The 21,496-nt window shown below is 38.1% G+C and overlaps 1 protein-coding gene across 2 annotated transcripts; it reads left to right on the top strand.

Annotated features, from left to right (window-relative positions):
- The first annotated feature begins 1,286 nt into the window (after positions 1 to 1,286).
- Positions 1,287 to 21,496, top strand: SSX2IP (SSX family member 2 interacting protein). 2 transcript variants are annotated; one of them, XM_021526872.3, is made up of 15 exons: positions 1,287 to 1,348; positions 1,530 to 1,647; positions 7,992 to 8,125; positions 8,824 to 8,990; positions 9,251 to 9,451; positions 11,096 to 11,206; positions 12,451 to 12,586; positions 14,140 to 14,215; positions 14,293 to 14,464; positions 15,246 to 15,396; positions 16,596 to 16,732; positions 17,150 to 17,317; positions 19,368 to 19,476; positions 20,316 to 20,436; positions 20,612 to 21,496. In XM_021526872.3, exons 3-15 carry the CDS (start codon positions 8,083 to 8,085, stop codon positions 20,766 to 20,768), a joined length of 1,749 nt encoding a protein of 582 aa, XP_021382547.1. In that variant the 5' UTR covers positions 1,287 to 1,348; positions 1,530 to 1,647; positions 7,992 to 8,082; the 3' UTR covers positions 20,769 to 21,496. The 2 variants fall into 2 exon arrangements, with proteins under 2 accessions (XP_021382547.1, XP_077641549.1); XM_077785423.1 differs by lacking the exons at positions 1,287 to 1,348; positions 1,530 to 1,647 and adding an exon at positions 1,715 to 1,932.

Below are 21,496 nucleotides of genomic sequence, written 5' to 3'. Positions count from 1 at the left end.
AACACCTTAGCTTTTGAAGTAAAAATAGCAAGAATAATCATCAATCTCTTCCTGTCAACAAAAGCCAGGAAGTAAAATGTCCCAATAAATTTACTAGGTTAGAAAGCTGGCATTAGTTTATTAGCAGTGCTTGATGCATGGGGTTTTATCCTCAAAGCATTCATGAAGAGCAACCTAACAGGCCAGGTTATATCCATGGAACTAATGCATATTCATCACATTTCTACTACATATTCATTACATTTCCTGAATACATATGTAGATGCTAATTGTTTCCATTAACTTATTTGAATATGAGGTCTTTTGAGTGTCTTTGGTGGTTGTTTGTGAACACCCCATGCCTCAAAATTTCCATTTTATGGTCCTGAATTATCTGATGAATCTCCTTTCCTTGAGATCACTTTGTTTAATGCAAAGTGATTACTTGCACTGAATCCTCCAACAAAGCACTCTCCTCAAAGCTAAATGTAAAGAGAATATTGGACCTATTCTGGTGACCTCATCCTAATTAAAAAAAATACCACAACAGGCTAAGATTGACAATATTGAAAATTGTTGTTTCTTAACCTGGAAATACATTAGGATGAAAACTTCCAATTTTGAAAGGCAAGACGTCACATATTTAATGGTGAGACATTGTAAGTTTAATTTATATTCTCTGGGGAATAAAATATGTGCCAGGCTGGGTGTCTTGGTGCTTTTTCAGCATCACTCCCAGCCACAGAGAAGGCTGTCAGGTCTTCCACAGGGCGGCATTTTTGTGACTTGTGACTGGGAGAAGAACATTGAGAGCAGCTGTGGAAGGACTTGGGGGTTCTTGCGGTCGAAAAGCTGGACATGAGTCAATCCAGAAAGCCAACCCTGTCGTGGGCTGTATCCAAAGAGCCATGGCCAACAAGTCGAGGGAGGGGATTCTCCCTCTGCGCTCCCGTGAGAGCCCGCCCGGAGCCCCGCACCCGCTCCGTGTCCTCAGCACACGCACGGCGCTGTGCTGGGAGGGCACGGAGATGCCCGGAGCTGGAGCAGCTCTGCACCTCAGGCTGCGAGCTGGCACTGCTGAGCCTGCAGATGGCTCAGGGCGAACCTCATCGCGCCTTCCCGTGCCTGAAGGGAAGAGAGAGAGCCTGCCCTTGGACAGAGGCAGAGAGCGGGGCCCACGGGCCGGGCCCGCGCCGCGGGCAGGTGGCGGAGCCGCGCGGCAGGTGCCGTTCCGGTCTCCCGGCAACCGCCCGGCCAATGGCGGCGCGGCGGGGCGGGGCGGGCCGCGGTTTAACCCCGCGGGGCCCGGCCGGGCCGCGGGGCTCGCTCGGGAGCCGCCTCGCTGCCGCTCCTCGCTGCGGCCCAGCAGGTGGGGGTGCGCGGCTCCCCCGCCCCGCGGCGGGTAACGGCGGGGCGCTGGGGCGGCGGCCGGGGCGGAGGTACCGGCTCCGCTCCGCTGGGCTCCCCCGGGCCGGGGGAGGGTCCGTGCGGGCACAGGAGCCGGCGGCCGGGGCGGGCTGTGGGTGCTGACATGTGCTGCCTTCCCTCAGGCTCCGGCTGATCCGCGGGGACAGGGCGATCGCGGCGGGGCTGGGCGTGCCGGCGCTCCCCGGCGCTGGAGGCCCGGCGTTCGCCGTCTGTGAAGCTCCAAGCGGCAGATGCTCGGAGGTGAGAGCCGGGAAGCTTTCCCCTGAGTCAGGGAACTGGGGGCTGCTCGGGCTGAGCTGGCGGCTCACGTGATGGAAGAGTGCAGGCTTCGTAAGGGACTTGGGGCGTTTTTAAAAAACGTTATTTAAATTTGTATTTATTTGCAGCAAAGCTACTTTAAATCTGAAGATCAAATCGTAATGCGAGACTAGTTTGTAGTGTTTCTCCATCCCCGGATTATGTAGAATGTGCTGCTGCTTGCGGTGGTGAGTGAAGTAGTTCAGCAGAGCTCCGTAGGCTGCCAAGGTATGATAGGAATTTTAGGGCAATGACTTGAAATACGAAGTATTCGAAATATAATGTGGAAGTATTAGGTAAATTTTAATAGTGAACTCAGAAAGGAGACCTAGAGAAATTATTTGATACAATGAAGGGGAGTTTCAGATTATAGGTGTTTATGGGGAAAGATGTTGTTTCTAGGTTTGTTTTTTTTTTGGGGGGGGGGGGATGGGGAAAGCTTTGATTCTAATATCAGTTATAATTTAGACCAGAAAGATCACAGGAGAAGGTAACACCAGGCTCATGGGGCTCAATATCTCAGTTCTGAAGCTGGCAGCAGATGCTAAGGAAAAGATGTTAAGTATAGTTTGGTTGTACAGCAGTGCTTTTATCTGTGTATCCTTCTAAGATGCTGCAGTCTGAAATGGAAGGATTTCTAATCAGAGGCTGCATCTGTGTTTTAAAATGTAATAGATGTTGATGAATGTTTTTCAAAAAATTTGAGACAGTTTATGTATTGATTATTCACAGCAACTGATGGTGAAGCAAGTCCACAGTTTGTATTTTATGTGGAAAAAATGCCCTTATTTCCCAGCTTTTGCACTGAATGTTTCTTTGCGTTCTGTACAAGTGCTGTGTTAAAAGAAGCAAAGAATATTTGTTTTCTCTATGTTGCTGTTGTTTCTCCAGCTGTTTCCTCTTCTAGCTGATAAGTCACAGCTTATTAGTTTCTTGTGTGAAATCATTGCTTGACCTTTCTTGCAACATATTTAGGTACATTCTGTCTTTTTTTCCAAGGAAGGTTGTATCACTGTGAGATATTTCAGGTGCAGAAGCTTAGTGTTCATCGGGAGTCATTATGGTGGTCTCTTCTGTCCTCTGCTCCAGGGTTCTGTTGGCTGCCTGGGAGCTGTTATTTCCAGAGGACTAATCATAGGGACTGGAATCTCTGCCTGCATGATAATGCCTAACTAGAGTCTGTTGGTTTAAGTGCATAGCAGAGTTGGCCTTTTCATTGTGTTAGTTTGTGTTTATGGACAAGGAATGTCAGCTGCTGATTTTTATTATCCATTTGTTTGGTATGAGGACAACCTTCTGCAGTTTGTCATTCAACCTGTGTTTATTTCTGTGAATAACTCTGTATAGTAGATGAGTATATCATATGTTACAGAGAGATGCCTGCACAGACCCCTTTTGGGCTCTAATTTTTCTCCGTGACTTTCATACACTTTGTTCACCCACCTATAGCTTGTTCCTACACTTTGCCCTTTTCCTTTTATAATCGGTCACTAATAAATTCCTTAGCATCTTGATTTAAGAGCTTTTGGAGGGAAGATTGTCAAAAGCTTTTTGAAAATCCAGTTATGCTGTCTTGCCCAAGTGTGTTGGATGATTCCTTCTTCCAGAGCACTGTGGCAGAACTTAGTGTTCCTTCCTTCCACAGAAGGTATGCTGACATTTCACCAGTCCCATTTGTTTGGAGTTGTCAGGTCTTTCTGTGACATTTGATTAACAGAAACCTGGAATTTACAGAATTATTCTTTGAATTGCCATGTAATCGCTAGAGAAATAATGTAGTTGTCTTCTTGCATTCCATGCCTGATTTAAATTTCAGGTTACATGCTGCGGAAACATGTAAGTTTCCCAATTTCTGGTACCTGGAATACTAGTTCTGGCTCTGCCCAGTAGATATCTCGCCAACTTCAGGAACAAATAAGATAGTGGTTTGCTTTTCTTTTAAAAAGTTGTCTGCTTGCAGAGACAGCTGTAAAATTTGGATAAAGCTGACATCAGGAAGGAGAGGAGGACATGCAGAAGATGGTTTCTGAGGTTCTCTTGTCTGTGACACAGGGAGATTTGCTAACAGAATGTTCTGCTCTGGCTACATATAGTCAGTGGTTTGTGAATGCAAAAGGAGAAATTCAGTTTTGGAGATTAACAATAGAGTTATTGTTTAGTGATAGGAAAACGCTAATGTGAAACCCATCTTGTTAGTTCAAAATGGGGTAGGAATTTGGGAGCCAGATAAAATGTTTCCATCTGTTTCAATTTTTTCAGTGATTGAAGTAACAGAATTTCTGTGTGTGTATGGCATGTAGAGTTGAATCTTGAGGTAGTACATCAGATTGTATTCCTTGTACCCTGAGTGTTTGAGGCAAAGATCATGATAGAACAGTCATTGAATTCTGAATTTTATCAGATGTAAGAGTATATTATTGTGTAATTATATGTGTTGAGAAGAGTAAATATTTATTTTCTTAAAACCCTTGGTAATTTTAATTTGTTTTCCTGTTTGCTTTTCTAAGTAAAATGGAAGGGAGAAGTATAGTTGGGATTTTTGAGTATGATGTATTCAGAATGAACGAAGACTTCATACCCAAAAGCTAAGAGGTTTGACTTGATTGTTTATGCTACTTTTGACAATTACTTAAAGTTTCCCTGGAATGTGGCTATGTTGTGAGATTTCTTCACCCTCATTTTTGAGCTAATAGATTAATGATTAAATTGCCATAATTTTGTGAGTGTGGGAAAAAAAATCTGGGCTCAGATTTAATTGCAAGAGCCATCATTAAAATTACAATATTAAATAAAGATCACTATAAATGTAATAGATTTTTGGAGGAAGGTATTCTTTTTACTGTGCCATTATCACTGGATACAATATATATATTAGTGCTAATGATAAACTGTTATTAGGAATTGTGTAGAGCGACAACAAATGTCAAAACTCTAGGGAGGAAATGCAGGGATTTTTATGGCAATTACATGAATTAAAGCAAGTACGTATCATGACATTATCAGGGATGCATTTGTAAACCTTCAGTGTCATGTTTAGCATGTACTCTAAATTTACCTGGAGTTCTGTGTCTTTTTGTCTATCCGGATAAAAGCCATCTGTGTGACATCTGCGGATTACTAGACAAGTGTAAAAGCTTTAAGCAGCTCCATAGCTCCCTTTGGGTATTATTTTAGTAGAAAAGAATCACATTGGTCTTCAAGTAAATGCTAAGTACCCCCACAGTTTTACAAGTTGAAGCACATGCATGTCACAAGCTGTAGTATTTGAAATATACAGAGAAGGAATGGTGGACAATTTCTGGTTGATGCTGACACTTCCAACTTTCTTCTGAGGCATTGCACCTCTCCAGAGGTGCCTTTCCATATCCCCCCCTACCTTGGCAGGGGTAGAAGTTTTCTGGGTTAGCAGATACTGCATTTTCCACTTGTGTCACACCCTGTCTGGGCTAGGGATGACCAGATGGTGCAATATGATCACAGTACTGTGGCAATTCTCTGCTGGTTGTTTGAGTGTGTTTTACAAACCCAGTTACAACTGCTTCTTTTCAAGTTTAAACATGAGATTTAGAAATTTTAAGTGTGCTGTTTTGTGCTAAGTTTATAATTCTACTTGTTGCTTATGATGATTTTCAAGTTTTTATATGACCTAAACTGAGGCTTGCTTAATCAGATTTCTGTCTTAAATCTTGGCACATTGCCAGTTCCTCTCCTGTCCCCCAAAACAGGACAGTAATTTTATCAACAGCTTCTTTCAGCTCTTTGAACTTACCAGATATACTAATTTTGAACTTTAGTCATGCTATTGAGAAGAAAATTCATTAATATCTCTATCTAGAAGTTTCTGGAAATATTTCTGTGTCATATTTCATGACAGTCCTTTTTTTAAAGTTCCTTGGGGTTTTTGTACTTCACTTGTTCCAATTAGCACTTAAATGCCTTGGTTTGTTTACTACTTCCTTGGTATAAGCAAACTCTGTGATTTTAGTAGGGTGTATGTTGGGGTCTTGTTTGGTACAAAATTTCTTTTTTTCAGTGAGATGGCTCTGCTCTTGTATTCACACTTTTGAAGCTGGGTCCCAGAGACTCATTTCTGCACAAGCCATTCATGTCTTGGCCTCCAGGAATTTCTTGCTTGGGAGAGGAAGTGACACTGCCATTTGGGGCAATTACCTCTAGAAAGCAGTAGGTGGTGGGTGGTTACAGGTTTTTGGGCAAGTCACTGAACCTGGTAGGGAATTAACAATAACAAATCCCTGTGTACAGGATTGTCTTGCTCCAGCATCTGCTCCCAGTGAATCTGAGTGTGACTTGCAGGGTGCACATTTAGAGAATCATTGCACTCCTACAGCAGGATTAGTGCTGCTTCCAGTCAGACATTGTTTAGGGTGACAGATGCTGTGTCAGAATAGTAGTGTCAATGCAGAGAGACCTGGGGGTTGATAATACTGTACATTCAGGGAGTGTGGGTGAAGTCTCTTACAGAATAAAAGCCAGTTTGTTTAGAAGTAGCAGCATATCTAAAATGAGATAAGCAAGTATTTTTGTGGACTTTCCAACAGTCCTTGATGGAATTTGTATCTTAACATTTTTCAAAAGATTATTAAGAACCTTATAAGATTACTGACATCACAGCTCCACAATGAAAACATACTTGTACCTTGATTTGCTGCCTTTTTCTCTTATGTTTGTGCATTTATCTGTCTGATGGAGCCAGCAGAAATAAATAGCATGTAAGAAGTGTGTCCTCTTAATACTTACTGACTTTCAATTCCATCTTAAAGGCACTATTGTCTAGTTAATTTGTGAACATCTTACTTTTACAGGGGAAAAAAAATTGAAAAATATGCATACATCAAGTGTAGAGAGAAAGCAGAACAAACTATTTCTGTAACAAAACAGCAACTAGATCATTACGTTGATTGTTTTCTTGCTGTCTTATGTGTACTTTCTCATCTGAAGGTTTTCAGGAGCTGCTGAACTGCAACACATGTGAGGAATAACTGTTTACCTTTTTTCCTCATGTATGTTTATGAACCTGGGAAAACAATGTTCATTCAGCTGGATAATTTTTAGAGGTGTTTTTTTTAGTGCTGAGCGTTCTGTAATGTGACTGTGCACCAGTATGATCTCTTAAAAACTTGGTATTTCTTTGTACACCGTATTTTATGCTTTGTAGTTTGATAAGGATTTTTACTGTTTCTGTGTTCTCAAGAGACCTTAGGGATAACAAAACATTCTCCCCCATCCCTCCCCTTCTTTCCCCACCCAAATGGTATTTCTTCCAGAGTGATAAAAATACAAGATTTTGGTGTCAGAAATATAGAATTTGCTTAGCCAAAGTGTGTTTATTGGAACATTAGCAAGGGGTTAGGGAAGAACACCCCTGTGCTCTAAAATCTACTGAGTCAATCTAAAACAGACTTTATTTAGACTTTGTTCCAAGTGTTGGTTGAAACAAAGGGGCTTTCTTTTCTGTCAGGTGGAAAGTTTGTTTGCCTGAAGTATCATTGTTCCCCTAACAGCTGATGGGTTGTGCTGTCCAAATCTTTACCATCCAAGCTGGATTTAAAGTTTCCAGCAGTGAGAGATATCTAATGCTATTATGTGCCTTCTTACTGTGTGGTGGAGGTGGGGTGAGGGGACAATCAGTTTGCTCTTTCTTTCGAGTGTGTGGCTTCCCTTTGGTTTCCAGAGAGACAGTGCTGTACTGAGTGCCTGTGCCAACAGGGTAAGGCTTCTCCTATTTGTTTCCTTCAAGTTTTGGAGTTTCTGCAAGGAAGCAAGCAACTTGCTAGGGAAAGGCAATGTTACTAAGTGTGTAAGTTGCTTTAAATGGTTAAATATTTATTAAAAATTCCTTTACCCTCTGCTAATATGTCCTCTCTGGAGCTTTTGTAATACATCTCTTTAAGTAATGATCCCATTTGGACAGAAATATGTTAATAAAATTGCTTTCTGGTTATATATGGCAGAAAAAAAAAAACTTAGCTTGCTCTGTTTTCTCTGATGTACATCAACAGAAACAACTAGTTATCTATGAGTCTTAGTGTTCATGTGTGCATGGCATTTTTGCTTTAGTTTATGGTTTAGAAGACGGTTAAGGCTAAATATAGATAGATGCATAATTTTTACAGTATACAATTTACTGTGCCTACTGTCTCCCAAGTTTAGTGTAAAGTAGAAAAATCTCATGTGGTTCAAGTTCAGTAGTCACTCTCCTGTGCCTTCTTTAACCTTCTAGCTGTATTAGCTGCTTTTGTTAATCTGAAATGCTCCTGCTATTTTAGGAGATGCCTACGTAACACACGTTGCCAGCAATTGTACGGAATACTTTGCCGCTGAACCGGTTGCTCAGGTACCCAGCCTGCCTCTGTTGCTATGGGAGATTGGAAGACTATTACTGTGCCGGTGCTGTCATCAGGTAACTGGGAATATTTTGAATTTAGTTGATTTGCTGATTTAACCAGTGGTGATATAACAGAGAGATTGGAGTTCTGTGCATGATGTATTTGAGTAGTTAAACAGTATGGAATACAGACAGTGCTTTGTCTTGGATTGAGTCCTTAGAGAAATGCTAATGTAAAATACTGTACTTGCACATGTATGGAAAGGTTAAGAACTTGAAGTTGCATTGTATTTTTTACAATCATGCCTATCAATGTATCTTGTGTTTTCAAAGATTTCTTTACTTGTCCTATATTATTTTTCTTCATAAATTGGTTACAAATTTGTTAAAGGAGTAAATATTTTCTTGCCTGTTTCCGCCTAGTGGAAGAGTAAATTACAACATACACTTAAGTATAATAATACCACACATTCTACAAGAATTTTACTGAATGCACATCTCTTGCACCTGTGTTGTAAGTCAATCAAAAGGAAGTGTGGTCAGTTTTTTCTTGGTGGAAGAGTAAAATTTGAGAGGTGCAACACTTTGAAGTGTTATTGAGCCTAAATCTTCAGTGGAAGTTTCTGTTGTATATATATTGTGAATTGTTTAAATGTCCTTCTAGATCAAATTCTGAGTTCTAGAATTGAAATAATAACTTGAATATATAAGGGTTTGATTTTATGTGGCATATTAAAATAATAGCTGATTTCTTCTTAATGTTTAACTTCTAGATAGCCAAACTACATTTCCATATACCTCAGAAAGAAAGAGATCTCCTACAAGCATGAGCTCACAAGTGCTACGCTTGTCACTGCCTTCATCCAAAAACATGCACAGCTTTTTCAGTGCCTTCTGCACAGAAGAGAATATTGAACAGAGTATATCCTATATTGATAGGGTAAGCCAGATCTTTGTTTATTGGAGATTGTCACCTGCATGCAATCAATTGTATTAAAAAAAGATTAAAAGATTGACTGGATTAAGAAGGCTTCTTCCTCTGTGCCCAGAAGCTGAAGGTGGTGGGGAAGTAAGAGTCACATTTTCCCTCTTTGTACAGGATTTCACCTGATACTGTTTTTGTCTTTTGGAGAATGGTGGGAGATTGATCCAGTTATTGATGTCATTTTCCCCCATTCTCCCCCCCTTGTCTTTTACCAGGAATTAACAACGTTGGGGTTTCCCTCTATTTATGCGGAGTCCAAAGGAAAAGAATTAAATTTAGTATCTATGGTAAATTGTATGAATGAATTGCTTGTACTGCAGCACAAGAACCTTCGAGCTCAGGAAGAAATAGAAATACAGCATCTGAAACTGGGAAGTGATATGGATCACTTGCAGAATTGCTATGCTAAGTTAAAGGTAGAGAACAAGATCATTCCACTAGAATTATGCAGCTCTCTACGTTCTTAACAGCAAGTTCTTTTTTCTTTTTTTTTCTACCCAATACTAATTTGCAGTTGTGTTTTCATGTGCATTTTGGGGATTTTGAAAGTCTTTTTTTCCCAAATGAAAATACCTTCAAGTTAACGAAAAAAGAGTTAATAAGAGGACTTCTAATTAAAGAATTTTAACCTCCTTAATTAAGGAAGGGGGAAGACAGTTTAAATGGGGAGTGAAAGTATTTGGGTGAAAGTATTAAACACTTCAGTTTAGTACTGCTTAAATTTAGTCATTCGGTTTAGTATCATTTAGTATTGCTTAAAAGTGTATGCCCAGCTCTAAAATATAAATTCCCAATGTAACAAGTAAAAGCACAGATAACTACTCTAGTGCAGTGCTTTTATTAGTCTTTTTCCATATCATTAGTATTTTCCATGTGGTTTTTTTGTTGTTGGATTCCTTGAACATCCAACTACAAAGTCTCTTTGTAAGAATTGCTCAGAGAGTGTTATCAAACCACAAGTTACTAAGCTTCATTTTATCATGGGATAAACACATGCTCAAGGCCAGTCCCTGTGGAGTAGCTGATACATTGGAAGTTCCTGGGTGCACTTGTATGTGCAGTCATATTAGAAAAGACTTTCTCTTAGTTCTGTCAAGAAAATTAAATGTAAAAAAGGAGAGACTATTTCAGTGCATGATCCAGTGCTTTTTTAGGTTTGCTTTTCACTTGGGCTGGTTGGCACTGTCTCCTTGAAAAATACTACTGTAGATTTTCAAAATCATAGTAGCTGTTTTGCTGAGATTGATCATTCGTGCAGAAGGATTTTGATGACATTAAAAGTAATCTGTAACTGCACTGATTTTTATACAAACAGTGTAAAATGCTAGGTTCTAGAACATTCCAGTTGCTTTCCCTAGATTAATAGCTGTAAGGGGAAAGAGGGAAATCATCTTAGTACTACATGAATTCCAGGGCATCTAATTGGCTGTCAGCTTGTGAGGTTCTTTCAGCATGTAGATTCTTTCAGCCACCATACAGCGATCCACTTGACTTCCACAATTGTGTCCCCTGTATTTCTCTGTGGTGTGTTTAGAAGTCCTTGTTGCTTAAATATGTCTACACATTTGTACCTCAGTACTCATATGAAGGAAAAGTTTGTATTTGGCTTGTCATTTAAGCTATCAGTTTCAGGTCTGAGAGTCATTCATGGACAAAACTTAAAATGCTAGTTTTGCATTGTCTTTTACAATGAGATCATCTGTCTAGCCTTCTCTGTATATGTGAAATATTCCATTTGCATTGTTATGGTCACAGTCTGTATATCTGTGTTTGGTGTATCCTTGATTATTCAACAGAAACGCTCTAGTAAAACTGTAGTTCCAAATTCATAAGGTTGCTTAATATCCACCTTACTCTCACAGTACAGACATGCTTACAGAATCCTGCCTTAATGAAGTCCTAACTGTAAAAGATAATACCTGTTCAATACCAAGCCACATCTCATGTGAGGTGGTTTGGCAGTTTGGTTAACATGGGTTGTTTGTTTTGGTTGGTTGGGGTTTTTTTAAATCTTATGCTTTTAATTCTTATTGATACTGAACTATCAACACTTTTTCTAGGAACAGTTGGAATTATCTAAAAGGGAAATAGTTGGGCTTCAGGAAAAAGACAGACAACTGCAAAGCAAGAACAGAAATTTGCACCAGTTACTTAAAAATGAAAAGGATGAAGTGAGTTGTTTTGTACATTAACACAAGTCATTATATAGATATTGAAGAATATTTTTTTTATGCACGGAGTCTTGTAATTGCTCATTTTGAATGTGTTTTTTTGTTTGGTAAATGTTGTCTTTCAAGTTGACTGGCATGTTGCATATGTATAAATAAGTTCTATAAGGAATAGGTCCAAGTCACAACAGTGGTAGAGAGTACTGCAAAAATGCAGATGTGCAGTTTTCTGGGATTTTCTGTACACCTTTATCTTAGAATGTTCAGATACATCAAAAAGTAGGAGGGGCAACAGGATTCAGTCACTTACTCAAACATTTGTGTATAGATGCTTTTGAGGGTTTCTTATTATATTTTAGAGGGGAGCAAAAGACCTGTAAGGGAGGTGGAGAGGAACCCAGCTCAAAACCACCATCTCATTAAACTTAAATATCTTGAAACAATTAAGATCATAAAACACTTTTATGTCCTTGACACCTCTTAGTTTGACATTTGTTTCCTTTATGCTCCTTCCCTAGCATTGTACTTCGCATGGCTTCTATGTTTTTGTGAATGTGGCTTCTCTAAGTTTCTGTGAATGTCCTGTGTTCATAAACATTCATACAGTTGGGAAAAACAGTACTAACTGTTCATAGTGTACTTCCTAGAGTTCCAGCTTAAAATATTGAATGTGCTGTATGTTGGTAAGGTTAAATAATAAAATTTTAAAAACCCAAAGAATACAACCCTAGGAGTTGATAGTACATGTTAAAAATTTGCTTTATGATGTTTTAATGTTCTTTTAGACCAAATGGAATAGTTTGTTTTTCAATGTCCTGATGCCCCAAGGAAGAGGAGTTTATTTTTAGTGTAAGCCTAACAAGCATGCTTTAGGATGGGCATAAACCTAGATCCTGAACATGAATTGCTGAAAGTAAAGATAAATCTTTCTCTGCTCTGTTCAATAAAGGCATTAAATGTTATGTGACTTATCAGAACATGAATTCAGTTGTACTTCAGAGGAATTACAGTATTATAATCTGCTGTTTATGATATGGGTTTCTGCTGAAAAGAAACTACTTCTCCTGAGAAGTCTGAGATCAGAGTCCATGGGGTGGGAGAGCTCTTCTAATTCTTTTTGTCACTTCCTTTCACCAGAAGAACAGTTTAATAGAAGTTTTGTTTTGCCTCATGTGTTTTGATTTTCTGAAGAAATTTATGTTTATACTTTAATTGAAGAAAACAGCCTTTTGTGGCATTGCTTTTAGGTTCAGAAGTTACAGAATGTAATTTCAAGTAGAGCTACACAATACAATCATGATATGAAGAGGAAAGAGAGAGAATATAACAAATTAAAGGAGCGGTTACATCAGTTAGTCATGAATAAAAAAGACAAAAAGTTAGGTAAGTAGCTCTTTGAGTTTTACCACAGCAAAAATAGCATATTCTGTATGTTAACCAGAGTCAATTTTAAGCATTTTTATTGTTAAAGGCAATGCAGCCCTTTGCAGATTTTATTTGGATATTAGAACGTTAAAGAAAAGATGCAATATTTCATGTTACCTGATGTGTAAGACTTTTCTACATTGTGCTCCATAAGATCCCTTACCAAGCATAAACCAAATGCTGATCTTTACCGAATGAGGTGGGGTTTTATTTTTTTTTCCTTACTAAGGAAAACTTATTCCTAGGATTCCATAGGAATCAATGCCTATGCTAGAGTCATCTCTCCTTTATTTTCTTGCTACTGTTGCTATCACAGGATTTTGGATAATGTCACAAAGACAATATTGTTTCAGTTGCCATCAGGAAGGCATACTGCATGGGCTTTTACTCTGGAGGTCCTACACCCTTCTTGCGGTTAGCAAAAGTAAGGAGAGGCTTGAGAGGAAGTAACACAAAGCAGATGTACCATCCTGTACTACATGAAATGAGGAGAAACCAAATCTCCCTTATAATGAGTATTTGTATGTTGTACTGCCCAAAAATTGTGTTCAAGGCATTCATCAATGCTATTTACTGTAAATATAGTTTTTTGTGAAAAATGGCTGAAAATGGTATTTATTAAAAAAATAACCTTTTGGTTCATATAGCTGGCCTTAAAGTATTTATATAACATATCTCCAGTGGAAGTCCTGCTCTTGTTCACCTGCCACCCTCAAACTCAGATGTTTGCCAGCTGTAGTGCATGTTTTAGTAAGCTCATTTAGTTCACTAAACTACAAGAAAACTATTCTTGTTGTTGCCAAGATGGTTTTCTGCTTACTTAGTTTTCTGTAAGTCCTTTTGCTTGAGCCAAACTAGGTTAGGACACAGTAGGAGGATCACCTATTTTGGCTGCAGAAAGTCTTTAGATATCATTTCAGTAAGCTCTAGAAACTTCACTCTGAGGTCAGAAAAACTTAAACATTCTTGACTTCTGATGGCTAGTACTAGTTCAAGTATCAGTCAGGTGAAAATAGCAGGGATCTAAAACTAGTTACTGTTTGCTTGATAGCTAACTAACTTGGACCACCAATCTGTAGTCTTATATTGGGTTTGGAGTTTTGTTGTTGGTTTTTTTTTTAATTTTATTTTTATTCAAATGTGGACAGAGAAGTTTTGAGGAATACTTTATGAAACATTACTAAGTTCCTTACCTTAAACAGGAGATAAAACTGGCATTATTGCCAGAATGAGCATAGAGTTGATACATTGATATAAAGGTTGAAATAGGGATGAAGGTGTCATTAAGAAATGAATGAAAAAGATAAGACAGGATAAGAATACATCTTTCTGAGTTTCCAAACACAAAAACTTTTTTTCTTTGACTACATGTGGTTTCATATGAGTCTGAAGATTGAGGGGGATATTTGAGTAATGTGGTCTTTTTATAATAACATGTAAATGCAATGTCATCTAAATCTTTATCTATTTGCATATTGTTTCACACTTTGAAATATCCTTTTCATTTGTAGCTATGGAAGTTCTAAATTATGTTGGTAGAGCTGATGGGAAGAGAGGTGCATGGAGGACTGATAAGACAGAAGCCAGGTAGTTGTCTTAGAACAACATTAATTGAAGCATGTATGAGGGCTGTTATGTTGTTACTGTAAGATTATTTCTTCCAGAAATGAAGAAGAAATGTACAAAATTCTGTTAAGTGACTATGAACAACGCCAAAAACAGCTTTTACTCGAAAATACTGAGCTAAAGAAGGTTCTTCAGCAAATGAAAAAAGATATTATTTCACTTCTTCCACCACAGAAACAAAAACCTAAAGAAAGACCTGAAGATGGGCTGGTAAATATTCAGTTAAAATTAAATCTTCATAGTAGTTTGGTATAGTACTGGAGTAATTTGATAGTTATTAAAAAGAAAATAAACTTCTTCTGAGCATTGCAATGGATTGCACATCATGTGCTTTATGTGAAATTCATCCAATATAAATACAAATATTCTGTTCTCTGTGAGCAATATACAGTGTATTCTTTCCAGTAAGTAAATTAAAACCTGGAAAATATTCTTTGAATGAATGTAAATGCCGTAGTTACTTGTATGTAATTCTATATTGCAATGCAAAATACTGGATTTTGGATGCCTGGGGGGTTTTGTTTGTTTCCAGATTTCAAGTATTTCTTTACACGGGATGTTTTTATTGATCAGTTTACTGCCCTGGCTGTGCAGAACAGCCATGTAGGTTCTCTGTCACCTCCTTTTTAAGGTGTGAGTACTCTTCTTGACTGGATGACTTGTCCCCATAGTGGGGCAGCTACTGCCTAAGTCTGACAGCAGAACTCAGCAGTCTGAACCTGTCTAGGTTGAAGATGTGAGTGACTGAGTCTGGTTAGCTGACCCGCAGTCTCTGTTGGGGGGTTCTGGGCTCTGCCTAGTCACTTGCCTCCTCAGCATTAGGCTGTCAGGGAGCTGAACTCTGAGAGGCAAATTTCTCTGGATGGAAAAATCTTTATGTAAGGGTTTTCCTTCTCTTCAGTAAATTGAATCTATGCACATATGTATGTAAACAAATACACATATTTGGAGGGGTGAAATGATTTGCAGCTTCTTATTTCTGCTTTTACAGGTGCTCTCAGACCAGGAGGAAGATATTGGGGAACTAAATAAAGAGAATATGTGGGAATTATCCTGTGAAACTGTGCGAGAGCAGCTTACCAATAGCATTAGAAAACAGTGGCGAATGTTGAAAAATCACGTTGAAAAACTGGATAACCAAGGTTGGTGTTTAACTGCATTATATGTACCTATAAAATACATTTTAGAAAAAGTAATGCAGATGTGGCACCTTGAAATAATTGGATTCAAAATAAGTAATTCCCTCTAAAGAGCCTAGGCTTGCCACATCTCTGAGACTTCTTCTGGCATTCTAAAACAAACCAACTGATGGTATGGTGCTGGACTCTCCTCATTTCCAGCTGTTAAACAGCATTAAGACAGCTAAAAATATATAAAATTCTTTCCTAGTATTATTTTCCCATGCAAGTAAATGCAGCCACTACCACAGGGATGTTTGCTGTCGAGTAAGATTGAGAAGGTCATGCATGCAGTTGCAAATAAGAGAGCAGATGGCCTTTGACAGTATGTTTACACCCTAGAAAGGATTTCAAGAATGCTTGTAATACTTTATTTAGTGTAACTAACTGAAAAATAAGCATCAGGAAAAATGTTACAATTGTTTGCTTTCTTTTTTTGGAGTCATCTTCTAGGTTTTTTTTTTTTGGTTTATAGGAATGACCATAGAATAACCCTTTAGGATTCTATTAATGTTCAAATACTGGCTTTAGGGGATCAAAACTTTGCTTATTACAACCACTGTGATTTAGCTATTCATTGAGCTAAATAAGCTAGTGTGTAATTGTACAAAATACAACCGTTTCTGTAATTCATTACCTTACTGGAATGAAAACATACATCCAATGTTTGTTAGCTCCATTTCTCCTTCACAGGACTTGTAGGAAAAGGCTTTCTTTTTATATCTGTGATAAATATAGTTACTGTCATATTTTTATGAACACACAAGCCCTTCAAAAATGGGCCCAGAAGAATGGGCTAACAGCATGTCAGTGAAAAAAAAAATCTTTAGCTGTCTTGAGTTTTCTTTTAAATGACGCTGAAACAAGCAAGGATTTTCTGTGACACTCTTTTCAATGCAGATGGTTGGTTTACCTTGGGGAATGTGAAACAGCCATGTTTCCATTGATTTTTTTTTTTTTTTTTAACCAGATTTTACAGATAATTATTAGTGTAGCACCAATTTTGGAGCTCTTGTCTCTGATAGGAATGCTTTTGAGTACACTGTATATCTGTCTTTCAGGCTGAAACAAATGGTCTAAAACCTTTTTCTCTTCCAAGGAGTCTCTGATACGAGGTGTTGGGGTTTTTTAAATTTGTTTTAAAGATGCTTTTCCTCTCTTAGTGTCACGTGGACATTCAGGAGCTTTGAACGAAAAAGATGTAATTTCAAGAGAAGACCATGAGCTAGAAACTGAAAAGCTGGAGTTAGAAATTCAGCAATGTAAAGAAATGATCAGAACTCAGCAACAGCTCTTACAGGTAGTAGGCTTTATTTTTTCTTATTTTTTCTTGATTGAATCCAAGTGTATTTTATTTAATGTTCCACTGTTCTTGCCTCTGAGCCTTTCTCCATTCCTTGATCATGCTTTTAAAATAAAACAACTCAGTGGGTGGTCTGAGTATAATAAGTGTGCTAGTGGCTTGGTTAATAATTTAAGGACTTTTTACTCCTGGCAGGAATAATTTTGGAGGCTAAACAAAGGTGAGGCTGTCTGAACAGGGACATTTTGGTTGCTATCTGAAATCTGCCCCCACTATCCACCCATGTGCTATCTACTGCATTGTTTCCATATTAAACTTCAACCATTTTCTAATAAAACTGAAAATGTGGAAATACTGTACCTCTTAAGTCACTCCCAAATTAACATTTTGTCTTTTGTTGCTTTATATCTATAGCAACAGCTTACATGTGATGATGACACAACTCTGTTACTACAAGACTGCTACTTGTTGGAAGAAAGAGAGCGTCTTCAGGAAGAATGGAGACTATTTCGAGAACAAAAAAAGAACTTTGAGAAGGAACGAAAAAGTTTTACAGAAGCTGCTATTAGATTAGGACTTGAGGTATTAGGAAAGGGAGTTCTTACGGAAGATGGATTACAAATCTTTTATATGTGCTGAAGTGCAGCCATGCAGCAATATGTTTCTGATGTCTATAGAGAAAGATCGTTGCCATACTGTATAAAACATATCTTTGGTTGTTCTGGAAGATCATTCTCTTGGCAACTGAAGAAGCCAAATTTTTTGTGTATATTGGAAAATACAGTTTCTGCAACTGGAACAAAACTATTTCTGTTTCAGCTTTTGAAAGATCTTAAGTACTTCCAAAATTTATTAACTAAATCCCTTGGATACTTGTAAAGTTTGGTTTCCTACAAAAGTAAGGTCTACGCAAATTTCAGTCAAATTTGGCCTCAGGGTTGAATCTCAAAGGTAGTTATTTCCAAACTTTGGTGAAAACCAGTCACTTTTGCAAAAGCACCAAGTAATTGCTATGCTTTCCTTAGTAGGGTCATTATCTGTTCTGGTTTTGTAGTTAAGCTGGCCAATAAGCACAGATACTGGCAGTCAGGGTAGATGTGTCTGTGAGCGAGCTCTAGCACAGTCCTTTGGTCTAGCCCATAGTTAGGGTCAAAAATGTGAAGGGGATTACAAGTTTGGCAGGGAAAGGTCATGATGATGTAATTGTGAAACTAGGATGGTATAGATAGGACAGGAAAAAAGAAATGGTCTTTATTGCTTAAAAAACAGCTTGCTTTGATGTGCAGAGCAGAAAGTTGGAGTGGGATGTGTTTAAAATTTATAATGCTGTGGATTCAGTTTGAGCAGACAAAGGCCTGTTCACCAAATCCCTCAAGGTTTGGACTAGAGGGGACTCTTAATTTTGGAATTAAATCAAAAACATACCAAAGAAGGTAGCTTTTTTTTATAGTTAGGAGTTGACTTCTAGGTTTTTTTTGATGGCGATTATAAAGGCAATGTGTACTATGAAGTTCAAAAAGCAGTTGCCTGAGCTGATGGGCAACACACAGATAATAAAAATGGGGCACAAGGGAATGCCTTTCAGTGTCTATAATCAAATGGCTTTTGGGAATGGGAACCTGTGAGGGAATGCACTGCAGAAAGTGACCATGCTCTTAAATAGAATCTCTTGTGGCCACTGTTGGAGACAGAATACAGAGCTAACTGGCCAACCTGTCTGACCTAGAATATAAAATACTCTAGATTTTACTTAAGCTACTGGGATAGCAATAGTTCACATGGTAACAAATACAAACTATTACTAATTTAATTTTATTTGCATTTTAGTGAGTTTGTTAATTTCATGATGCCAATTGAATTCAGCTTTAAAAGTTGTAAAACCTTTCCAGTTGTTTGTCTGGAAATGTTTAGGACTACATTGCAGCATAACTGCTCATGCTTCAGCTTGTCAGAATGCTGAGGTATGAAATGAGATGTGTGAAATGCTGTGAGCTTTGTAGGTGTTTGTGAAAGTTTGCGTTGGAGTTCAGCTTCCTCTGTTTTTCTACTGACACAGAATAGGAGCATCCTATTTCACTGATGGCTTTTGGAGCTGAAATAGCTTGTTGCTTGATTCCAGAGCCATTGGATCTCTTGGAGGTTCTGTTAGGTATTATTTTCTTTCTGTGCTCAGAGGGGCTGGCAAGTGAAACAACCTGGTTTTTTTCTTGCCCCAGTTTAAGACAGAAGCAATCAGGACTATTTTCAGTGTAATTTTTCCCTGTTTAGGAGGTTTAAGAAGTAATTGTTCCTGGCAGCTGCCTTGGATGAGGGCTGCTTCAAGAGGTGTAGTGCTGCTCTGAATGGGGAGCACAGGAGATGGTGTCACTGGAGTGTAGAGCAGTAAAGTGCAAGGATTGCTCAGACCTCTATGGAACAAATTGTAGGACTTGGCTGTAGGTGCCTCCTCAGCCAATCCTTGTTGGGCTCAAAAGCTTGCTCACAGACAGAATTTGCCATGTTAAGCTGCTGGCTTTCCTTAGTGACATGGGCATGTTACAGCTTTGTCTTTCTGAAATAGAATAGCATCAGTTTAATGTGGGTTAGGCTTTTTCCTGTGGTCATAAGTGCAAACTGTAATTTTTTTTCTTAGAGAAAGGCATTTGAAGAAGATAGAGGAGCATGGCTGAAGCACCAGTTCTTAAGTATGACTGCTGATTGCAAGTCTGAAAATATGACAACTCCAAGTGCCTTCTTAAGAAGCAAGTATTTGGTTCAAGTTTTGTTCTTGCAGTTTCTTTTTCTTCCCTTCAACTCGAAGTCACAAGTATGAACAAAACAATTAAAAAACAAAAAGGTCTCAAGAAAAATTTTACCATGTATCTGTATGCCTCTACATATCAGGGCAACTGATGGTTCAAAATTTCCTTTGAAAAAGCAAATTATAACTCCCTTCTTGATAATTACTTATGTAGCGAATTTATATTTTTGAAACCATCTGGTGAATATCAAATACCTGACAGCACAGCAGGTAACTTTTTCAGGTGCTTTCATAAATACTGTAGAACATGTAATCATTCTGGTTTTCCACTTCATATAAAAGCTTTGAAACCTAAATGTGAAAAGGGATTGATCTGGCCCTGCTAAGTTTGCCATGTCTTTCCGTTGACTTGATTGATGGTTAGGTTCATGAAAACAGTAAGACCTCTAACTTCATTTTGGTTTTGTTTTCTATTTTCTGGGAAGTTTTCAGGTTTTCATGTTGGTGTCATCTCTGCATGCTGGAGAACTATTTACTTCAAGAATAAAAAAGCTTTATAGATTGTAAAGTCAGAAACTATACTTAAGTGACTTCATCTGACTACTTGCAGTGATAGCTGTGTATGCAAATGCTGCATTTTCAAATGTAGAGTCCTAATTTTAACATAACTTCATTCAATAGCATTACAAATACTTTAAATATTTTATCCCATGTATATATCAATGACAGGTTTGTTATAGCTCTGCTTTAAGATCTTTGTGGTTTTTTTTTTTCACAAACACTTGAAGGGCTTGTTTATTTCCAGTGGACTGCAGTTTAACTGATGTGTGTCTCTCTTAGGTTCTGACCCAGACATTCGTTTAGTGAGGTCTGCATCTCGGCAAAGAAGACTTCCCTCTGTGTTGAGTCCTACTGTTTCACCAGAACCTTGCCAGATATCTCAGTATATTACACAAAACAGGTTTGTGAAACAACGTTGTAGATGGCTTGTAAAGTGCTGAACTGGACGTAGAGCACAGCATAATCTAAAGCTTATGGTTGATATATAACCAAGGATATTAAACATTTTATCATAAGAACAATACTCTGTTTCCATTCAAAGCATTATTTATTTGCATTGTAATTTCTTTTTCCAGTTCCAGTGTTGCATCAGAAAAACCTGCAGCAGATAACAAGCCAAATCTGTGGGTGGAAAGTGATGACAAGGAAGAAACTGAAGAATGCACAAAGTCATGGGAAGACTCTGGACTTGGCACTCTATGTAGAAACTTGCACATGGAACAGCTGCCTTAGACTTCTAGGGTTGCCTGCTGGGATTTTTTTTAGGGACAAGTTCATAAACTTATCATTCTAAATGAAACACAATGCTGTGAGTTTGATCATTCTTCTGAAGGATTATGTGGTGATCTGAATTGTGGTGTGTTTCTATGTGTGTGCACATGGCTTTTATTTTTTAGACTTTTTTTGCCTCTTTCTTGCAACCATTGAAAGAAAATTTAAGAATATATGAAAGCTTTGATATTTTTCTAGTAACAGAAGCTCTAGTTCTGTGAATAAAGCAATGGTCTGAAACTTTGACTGTAATGAAATACTGGTTCCTAATGTTACCTTTCATCACAGGCAGAGATAGCACTTTTAGAAATTTGTTCAATTATTGAAAACATTCATTTATGTCTCAATTGTAACTGGCATTAAATCCTTTTTTGCCTCGACTTGAATGTACAGTATACTGTAGATTTTTAACAAAACAGGTTCTATATTTATTGTGTGGTTTGAAAATACCTCTTTGATATATCAATGATTTAAAGTGCAAAATCTTTATATATTTGTAAATAGAACAAGTGGTTATACTGAGAAACCATGAAATTAAATACATGCATACATAAATATTATTTTACATGACATTTTAAATTGTTTTCTAGTGATACTCAGTTTACAGATCCATTAGGACTTTCAGTGGTTCAGTCAGGAACCAAAGTATTTCAAATGTGAACAATAAACGTGTAATTCTATTCTAAAAA

Source organism: Lonchura striata, chromosome 9 (genome assembly GCF_046129695.1).
Source record: "Lonchura striata isolate bLonStr1 chromosome 9, bLonStr1.mat, whole genome shotgun sequence".
In the NCBI taxonomy this organism is placed as follows: domain Eukaryota; kingdom Metazoa; phylum Chordata; class Aves; order Passeriformes; family Estrildidae; genus Lonchura; species Lonchura striata.
The sequence above is the reverse complement of the archived record's forward strand: the minus strand, read 5'-3'. Positions and strand labels throughout refer to the sequence as shown.